This window comes from Bolinopsis microptera, chromosome 10 (genome assembly GCF_026151205.1).
Source record: "Bolinopsis microptera isolate Bmic1 chromosome 10, MBARI_Bmic_1.0, whole genome shotgun sequence".
Taxonomy (NCBI): Eukaryota; Metazoa; Ctenophora; class Tentaculata; order Lobata; family Bolinopsidae; genus Bolinopsis; species Bolinopsis microptera.
Window position 1 is genome coordinate 5,544,406 of NC_087081.1, and position 9,801 is coordinate 5,554,206.

The following is a 9,801-nucleotide window of genomic DNA, read 5'->3' on the forward strand; positions in this document are numbered from 1 at the left end:
TTTGTCGTAAACTATGAATGTAAATTTGTCGCCGCCCAAGAATATCTTGCGCCCATTGCGCTAATTGTCGTAAGACTACCTCAGGTAATTAATTTAAGTCTTTGTTAGTAGTAGAACTGTTGGCTAGAGTAGGCTCCTTACTTCTATGGAGCTCTCTGGCCAATTGCTCTGGCAATGCTATCCATGGGGCCATGTAATATCACATGATCTGATATCATGCCAAATTAGGCTCCAAACTATAAAGTGTAATACAAATGAAACTGTTTGAGAAATTTTTACAAGGAAAGTTTTTATTTCGCTTGACACATCTCATTATTATTATATTTTAAATGTTTCAAAATGTTCTCAAACGCAAGGAAATATTTTTTGTATACATTTTTCCTAATAATCGAAAGTCAATCTGAATATTGCACTATTAAACATAAACTACCCCAGGTTACTGATTTAAATCAATATTTAAATCAGTACCTCATAGTAGTAGAACAGCTGTTGAGAGGGCTCTAAAAAAGCAGTGCAATTAGTTTTGTAATCACACCGAATATGCTTTCGGATGCTCAAAAAACAGTGCAATTAATCGCACTCCCTGGAAAAAAGCCGCGGTGCGATTATGATAATAATAAGTGGCCGTCAAATAGGTCAAAAGTGGAGTTATACAGTAAATTAAAGCATTCGACATTAAAACTATCACTTATTAAATATTATAATAAGCGTGACAGGAGTTAGCCTCGATCTCACCTCTCAAAACTCATGTCAGGTTAGTATAACTATATGATCATCGACTATTCATGAATTATACAGGTTAGACAGGAACAATTTGAAGGGCTAGTCCGAAGAAGCAGTAGAACAAGAAATGAACAAAACCTTGATAGTTAGCCTTATTTTATCCTCTATCAAAAGAAAGAAAGGGTAGGTGGAGTCTACTGCATCGACCTAAAGTGCCTATCCATATTATGTATACCAGGGCAAAGGATAATTTGAAGGACGTTATTGTCAAACATAATTTAAAAATTAGAAAAGATTTGTTAGCCTCACTTTACCCTCCATTAGAAGGAAAAAAGGGGTCGGCTGGGCCCAGGGACAAAAGGATTTCGCGGCGATTTTGGCCAAAAATCGCGATACCGCGAAATACATTTCGCGGTATATTAAACTATACATAAAATTTGTCGCGGAGAATGGGAAATTTCGCGGTTTCGTACATGCCGCGAAATCCTTTTGTCCCTGGCTGGGCCGGCCTTCGACCAAGAGCATCCATCTTATGTATTTTAGGTTAGAGGATACTTTGATAGACGTTATTGTTCAAAATAATTCAAAAATTAGAAATGATCTGTTAGCCTCACTTTACCCTCCATTAGAAGTAAAAAAGGAGTCGGCTGGGCCATCCTTCGACCTAGAGCATCCATGACCATATTATGTATTTTAGGTCAGAGGATACTTTGATAGACGTTATTATTCAAATATAATTCATAACTTAGTGATGACTTGTTAACCTCATTTCCCCCTCAATTAGAAGGAAAAAAGGGGTCGGCTGGGCCAGCCTTTGACCTAGAGCATCCAACTCATGTATTTTAAGTCAGAGGATACCTTGATAGACGTTATTATTCAAATACAATTCATAACTTAGTAATGACTTGTCCTCATTTTCCACTCAATTAGCGAAAAAATTCTGAAAGAGTTCGATCTGATGAATCGATTGAACACGTTTAAACTTTTATTACATAATTGGAAGCTGTCATTAGAATACAAAATGTAAAATGACTCGTTACCCTCAATTAGCCCTCGACTAAATGCATCGCAAATTTTATTAACCGAAACTCAATTAGTTGAACTATAGACATGTGAAATATCATATGCCTATATTAAAAGTTCTTGCTGTGACAATCATCTAAAGTTAAATTGGGAAATACGTGGTCCATCTCGTGCGAAGTTTCATAATGACCAACGTCAGTAGAGACTATGAACGACAAGTGAAACTACTGTTTTACTCCTAAACAGTAGTTTCACTTGTCCTACCTACTACCTAGTCTTTACTACCGGATATTTATATCCCTGTAATCATTATCTTATCATGAGACTAATGAACAGCGAACCTCTCCAGGATCTTATATTGGTAATGTGTTTACTGTTTAGTAGTTTCTACTTTCTCAATTATTGATAATGTGTTTACTGTTTAGTTATTAGTAGTTTCTCGATTATCACCTGTGTTATCGAATTATACTGTCCAATTCTAAAGGATTATTAATATCACTAGATAATTGTGTTACCTGGTCAGCTGTACCATTTGAACTGGGGAGAATATAATTTCCACCACTGAAAACTTATGTGAGGAAGGCATTTGAAATTACTAATATGTTAATATTATCGCATATTCTCCCCTCCTGTGGTAAGAGCACTCATTTGATAACTTTTGGTGTCTTATTAGTGTAGGCTGAAATGCTCTGTTATAGTCGTAAAATCAAAAGATAAGTGCACCTTACAGTTCAACGCAAAAAGAGCTTTTTTGGGTTCGATAAATGTTGCAAATTTTACTAATCGGTAAATTGAATGCCAACAACAAAATGAAAAAGTAACAAAATGAATGAGACATTTAAGATCTTTGTTATAATTGAATTTAAAATAAGTACAATGAAGCCCTTTATCAGTGCGTTGTGTTACCAGATCGGATGGAAATACAATCACCAACGCTCTGGTATCGGATATTAATACACTCGCACCTTCGACAATCGTGTAATAGTTTCCACCTTCATTCTTTGAATGATGGTACAATATACATATTTTGAGTGCTACCACATTTTGATATGATTCAGCGTCGTAAAACCGGAAATTATGTACAAATAAAGGGGCGTACAATAGTTCATCTGCCACAGCTGTACTGCCACACTGCCACAGCACTGATTCTAAGAAATTACCCATTCATGGTGACTGGTGAGATAACGTACTATCCCAGTCAATCGAGTTATTTAGCGTACAATACCAGGTCGAATTACATTGAGCAACTTTACCGATGTGTGGATCAGGATGTCAGAGGGATTGTTACCTGGTAAACCTGAAATTTTTGTGAAACTTGATTCTGACATAACAGCTATAGCATATAGAAGTTTATAAATATTTGAGGCAACAAATTCCGTCCGCACAGCCCTACAAAAGATGATACCACCAAAGGTATTACCGAGTGTGACTGATGTGAAGAAAACTTGACTTTTCTCCGATTGTTGTTGAAGAATAAAGTGTTCAAGTTTGCTCAAAGTAAAGTCGGTGCTGATAAATTCGTCGAAGCAAAATCGAGCCCAAACCTCCTTCTAGTTTTCTATAATTTATCCGCCTATATGAAGGGATTTATCAGTATAAAGTTACTCTATTACAATCATTGTTATCATTGTTATCAATGTTATCAACAGAGGAATTTAATTATCCCTTTGAATCAATCAAGCTAGATGATTTGTTGTAAATACTGAGATCAAACTATCAATTTACAGGCTATCGTCAAACATGTTGCAAGGCGTCATCTACAGTGACATAAGCCTAAAAATTGTAAAAAGTTAGTAAAACCCAAAATTCCTTTAAAAATCTGAACACTCTTAAAACGGTTATATAATTAAAATTAAGATGTTAGGAGTAAGAGAAGGCCAAAAGGATTTATAGTGTTTATTCCCAAAGGTTTTAAAGTCTTGAGTTGTTGAATGTATGTATGTTCGCGAACTTCTAAAGTTTTAGGACTAGAATTATCAATAATTGACACATTAAAAATGTTGTTAAAATCTTCCCTTTGTCTAAAACCATGATCCAACAAATGTAAGCCCAAACTATATTCATTACTTGTTTCAACTACTTTATCACCATTTAAAAGTTTATAATATTTGACCCTATGTTTTCCAGTTCTAACCCGTAGAGAGCGAGTAGCGCGACCGACGTAAGCCTTTCCACAGAAACTACGTTGGAACAGATAAATGATGTTGTAACTCGGGCAGTTTCCAGCTTCTTGCCGTTCACTTTGAATTCATGGCTGCCTTTGACAAGTTCGCAGCATTTACGTCTTGGCATATGGCATTTGCTGGTTGGACCCTGTTTAGCTCAATGTTATCAATGTATATCTAGGACGATAAGTTGCAATTCCCATCAGCATATAACATAGTCTGACTATATAGGCTTGTGGTAGCTAAAGCTTTGCCTCGAGATCCAACTTAGTTAGTCTCGTTATATTCAGTAATCTTAAAGCTCTAAGTGTTCTAAATTTATGTGAATAACCTGACAATTATATTACAACGCATTACGACGTGTATTTTTTGGTTAAGTTTCTCAGCGATTTGATACGACTTTCATACTGGTCGAGGTTATTAAATTTCGGGGTAATTTTATGAACAGATCCAGTTGTAATTGGTAAGTGTAACTAGCATCCTGCACTGCACTGCGTTTTGTAGACTCCGATGAACATGACCGGTTAATGAAGATAGGTCAGGGATATATGAATGATAAGGTTGATACATCTCATCATTCATCATAAAGTCATAAGTATAGGCATGCAGTTGTCGGTATCCCAGTTTGAGAAGAGCAGCTTATATCTGATGGAATTGGTTTTGGTATACAATTCTTTCTGATGTACATTTTAAACTAGTTACAACACTACAAGTAAAAATCTATTACACCTATTGAGTCCGAGGAGTCTTCACTCTCCTCGTGTCCTAAGATGACGTTTCTCTTGTTGTATATACATGGGTTAGTTAATTTTCAAATACTTTATCTTGTTTGATACTCTAATAATTGTTTTATTGTATGTACTTTTTTGTTTGGATACGTTTTTTGTATAAGCTTATTCTTCTAAGATTTATTCTAATTGAACTTCAGAGGAATTTATTTTCTTCCTTTGAATCAATCAAGGTAGATGATTTTTTGTGAATACTGAGATAAAATTATCAATTTACAGGCTATCGTCAAACATGTTGCAAGGCGTTATCTTCAGTGACTTAAGCCTACAAATTGTAAAATTTTAATAAAACCCATAATTCCCCCCCCCCCCCCCCCCCTCTTAATTGTACTTCATCTTATTTAAGCGTCCCAACGTTAGACGTTTGATTATTCACTAAGACAAACGTTTGGAACGTGCTTATAAAGTTATAAAACGCAGCAAATTAAGTCGGAAAGTGACAATTCAACAAGTCACAGACAGATGAAATGATATGATGAATTTAAAAAGGGATACGCACGAAACACTTCGGATACCGATTTAATGATAAGTAGTCGGTAATTTACATAAGTTTGGAATTGAGTCTGGTTGGTTCTCATTTAAGCATTTATATCGAGTAAGGTTGTTGATAATGGCCTGGAATTCAGTTAGTGAACGATTATATTCTTTATTTATCTGTTGTTGAATTGAACGTTAGGCTAAAATGCTTCTAATCGACATGAGTTGTAATTGTTGCGACAATTCGTTCTTTCGTTTCCCCCGGTATATGCTATACATAATATATATACTTAGGTTTTGGAACGTGAAAAATTGTATCGATTACCATTACCTACCTGCAATTGGGAGTTGTTTCTAACTTTCTAAGTTTCTGTGATCAAGAATAGCGATGTTTTCATAGACGTAAAAATATTGACGGATTGGGCAGTTGACTGAAAAACGAACATTTCATTTTTGATTCCATATTCACTGTGATTTGATAGTTAAATCTTTAAATGATTATACGTAATGAACAATGGGGATGGAAAATGTCAAATATACTCTTTTAACAGTAAGTTTATTGATTTTGAAATTGTCTGTATAGCTCATATAATAGTGCCTTTACTAACTATAAATTTTAAGGGTTTGCTATAGCAGACCTCTTTGACTGGTAAATTTACTTTGAGAAATATAACAAATATTTATGATTTTATGGTTTGGGCGTATCAATATGTAGTCCAAAATCTTTCAAAATTTGATTTCATCCTAATACATCAATTAGTGTAACCATTCAGGTCTTTGATTTAATTCCGAGCCATATTTATGCATTGTTTCGCCGTTTGTTCTTTCATTTTGATAACGCCAAGCTTGATGTTACAGAAATATTATTTTCAGACGATTATTTTAATGCAAATTTCTAACTTAGGATTCTTTTAAAGACTGAAATTTACCAATTATATGTTAAATGCTTTGTTTTGTTCTACTGCATCTTGATCCCAATTAAACGTTAATTATTCAAGACAATTAGAAGGCATGGTATAATAACTGACGCGTATTCCGAAAATGTTTAAGCAGAACTTGTAAGCCCGTCAATTCTCTACTTCTTTTAGCTTTCTTAAGGGGAAATCATCAATATTTATTGCTATGAATCTTACTAGTGGATGGTTAACTTTGTACACAATAATAACTTAATAACGTTAAGGAAGCAATATTTAACTAAAAAAACAAGTTATTCTAAACAATTTTAAAGTTGTTGATTTCATATTCTCTCGTACAAAAATAGCCTATAGGCTTTTTTTGTTACTTTGTTATTGTTTTATTTGTCATTAGTGCCTTTAGTCGCAGTGTCGTTGGTGTACAGAGAATCCGAGAAAATATGAAATCAACAACGTCAAAACGTTCATCGAGAGTGTGCTTTCACACCATATTCAAACAATTTTAAATAATTTCAACTTTACTTACTACGATTTACGTTTACGATTGAATGATCATCCAAAGAATATACACATGCCTTAAAAGCTTAAAGATGGACTTTAACCCGAGTACGTTGACGAAGGAGGAGGAGACGGAGATGAAGAATATGTTCATAACTTATGATATTGATGCTAACGGTTCCCTGGAGCTGGATGAGCTGCAGAAAATGTTTGCTAGTTTCAATGTTATTGCTCTGAAAGAGGATCTCAAGGCTTTTTTCGAAAAGGTTATATTATAGTTTTACTTATAATTTTACAACCTCACCAATTTACCGACATTTGTTTGTTTGACTATTTCTTTGGAGGTGAATGATCTATTAAAGTGGACATTTACTTTTATTTTTCGACTATTTTCAAAACATCAGTTCGCCATGTATTTTGTATGGAGTGATAGTAGGGCATGGGCTATGTAACGAGAAAATTAGCATTTGAGAAAATGCTGGAAAGCTCTAGAGCATGACCAATGTTCAGTCTATATTAACGATATTAAGTCTAGGTTCAGCACCCAGTTAATTGCATAATTGCACAATTATGTATAATAATGCAATGAGCTTCTTTAAAGGTTGACACAGACCAGGACGGCACGGTAGATTTTGATGAGCTGATGCTGTACATAGAGGAAATAATGGCAGAACAACCAAACTCAGATGACATTATGGACGCTTTCAATCTGATTGATGCGGACGGAAATGGAGAGGTATCTCATGAGGAGGTGAGCATAGTGTTATGGTGTGTTGTGGAGTGTTATGGAGTGTTGTGGAGTGTTATGGAGTGTTATGGAGTGTTATGGAGTGTTATGGAGTGTTATGGAGTGTTATAGTGTGTTGTGGAGTGTTATGGAGTGTTGTGGAGTGTTATGGAGTGTTATGGTGTGTTGTGGAGTGTTATGGTGTGTTGTGGAGTGTTATGTTATTTAACGGCCAGGTAGTGCAGTTGGTTAGAACGCCATCTTTCCAAATCGTGAGGTTGCGAGTTCGAATCCCACTGTCTGCCTGGTCGTGGGGTGAGCGTCGTTGACGTTCAGCTAAGGATCGTGAGTGGTCTATGCAGCCCCCGGTCTACTCAGCCGAATACTCGAGAAATCGGGTGTAAGGGTTAACTGAAGAGCTGCACATTGCAGCAAAATCTCGGGCGAAGAAAGTATGGTACACACTTCCTTAACCGTCACTGGCCAAAAAAATCCTTCGGCTTCCTGTACTTTGCTGGTTGCACCTGTGTAACAATGTGGCTGTTGGAATACGCCGAAGTAAAATAAGTGTCTGGAGTGTTATGGAGTGTTATGGAGTGTTATGGAGTGTTATGGAGTGTTATGGAGTGTTATTGAGTGTTATGGAGTTTTATGGAGTTTTATGGAGTGTTGTGGAATGTTATGTAGTGTTATGTAGTGTTATGGAGTGTTATATAGTGTTATGTAGTGTTATGGAGTGTTATGGAGTATTATGGAGTGTTATGGTGTGTTATGTAGTGTTATGTAGTGTTGTGGAATGTTATGTAGTGTTATGTAGTGTTATGGAGTGTTATGTAGTGTTATGTAGTGTTATGTAGTGTTATGGAGTGTTATGGAGTATTATGGAGTGTTATGGTGTGTTATGTAGTGTTATGGAGTATTATGGAGTGTTATGGAGTGTTATGTAGTGTTATGGAGTGTTATGGAGTGTTATGTAGTGTTATGTAGTGTTATGGAGTGTTATGTAGTGTTATGTAGTATTATGTAGTGTTATGGAGTGTTATGGAGTGTTATGTAGTGTTATGGAGTGTTATGGAGTGTTATGGAGTATTATGTAGTGTTATGTAGGGTTATGGAGTGTTATGGAGTGTTATGGAGTGTTATGGTGTGTTATGGAGTATTATGGAGTGTTATGGAGTGTTATGTAGTGGTATGTAGTGTTATGGAGTGTTATGTTGTGTTATGGAGTCATGTAATCTGCCATTGCTTATCTTTAGTCTTCAGACATCAATTCTCTGATCTTTATCATCGTATTTACTTATTTAAAGTGTTATGGAGTGTTATGGAGTGTTATGGAGTGTTATGGAGTGTTATGGAGTGTTATGGAGTGTTATGGAGTGTTATGTAGTGTTATGTAGTGTTATGGAGTGTTATGGAGTGTTATGGAGTGTTATGAAGTATTATGGAGTGTTATGGAGTGTTATGGAGTGTTATTGCGTGTTATGGAGTTTTATGGAGTTTTATGGAGTGTTGTGGAATGTTATGTAGTGTTATGTAGTGTTATGGAGTGTTATGTAGGGTTATGGAGTGTTATGGAGTGTTATGGAGTGTTATGGAGTATTATGGAGTGTTATGTAGTGGTATGTAGTGTTATGGAGTGTTATGGCGTATTATGGAGTGTTATGGAGTGTTATGGAGTGTTATGGAGTGTTATGGAGTGTTATGGAGTGTTATGGAGTATTATGGAGTGTTATATAGCGGTATGTAGTGTTATGTAGTGTAATGGAGTGTTATGTAGGGTTATGGAGTGTTATGGAGTGTTATGGAGTGTTATGGAGTATTATGTAGTGGTATGTAGTGTTATGGAGTGTTATGTTGTGTTATGGAGTCATGTAATCTGCCATTGCTTATCTTTAGTCTTCAGACATCAATTCTCTGAGCTTTATCATCGTATTTACTTATTTACACTTTCATAACAATGGCTATGTCTCCACCACGCGCGCTTCAATTGTATCAAATTGTTATTTTTATGATAATCTGACCGATCCTAATTACTCTTTTGAAGGTAGCGGTTGCGATGCAGAAAGCAGACGTTGGAATTCTAACAAAAGACATTATTTATCTGTTGGAGGAAGCAGACCTCAATACTGACGGAAAAATCAGCTTTTCGGAGTTTCGGAGCCTCATATACGGACTATGAACAGTCAAAGTGGCTTTTAAGTCTTTGCAAATGGTGTCGTTTAATCAACAGCACTATAGGTGATACATGTTTTACAGCCATAAATCATGGACAAAGATTAAAGAGTTCGGGGTGAGGTTACGGCTATAAAATTTTTAAAAGTTGATAAATTTAAACGGTTTCCATATCGTTGATTCAAAATGATTCCATATAACCTTAATTGAACCACAATTCCACAAATTCTAAAATATTTGTACATAATACGCAAAGTTAATTTATTGAAAAGTGAAGGTTCTTTGTCTAAGAACATTATAACTTTATAATTGAT

The 9,801-nt window shown here is 35.4% G+C and overlaps 1 protein-coding gene across 1 annotated transcript; it reads left to right on the forward strand.

The window, feature by feature from the left end:
- Positions 1–6,680: 6,680 nt before the first annotated feature.
- On the forward strand, positions 6,681–9,494 carry LOC134822266 (calmodulin-alpha-like). Its single transcript, XM_063833174.1, has 3 exons — positions 6,681–6,854; positions 7,190–7,339; positions 9,360–9,494. Exons 1-3 carry the CDS (start codon positions 6,681–6,683, stop codon positions 9,492–9,494), a joined length of 459 nt encoding a protein of 152 aa, XP_063689244.1.
- The last annotated feature ends 307 nt before the right edge of the window (positions 9,495–9,801 follow it).

Bases quoted from the DNA above. Each gene is read 5' to 3' on its own strand.
- LOC134822266 (XM_063833174.1), top strand. From the start codon at position 6,681: ATGGACTTTAACCCGAGTACGTTGACGAAGGAGGAGGAGACGGAGATG. The intron at 6,855-7,189 runs GTTATATTATAG...GCTTCTTTAAAG, and splicing joins TCAAGGCTTTTTTCGAAAAG to GTTGACACAGACCAGGACGG. The intron at 7,340-9,359 runs GTGAGCATAGTG...ACTCTTTTGAAG, and splicing joins GAGAGGTATCTCATGAGGAG to GTAGCGGTTGCGATGCAGAA.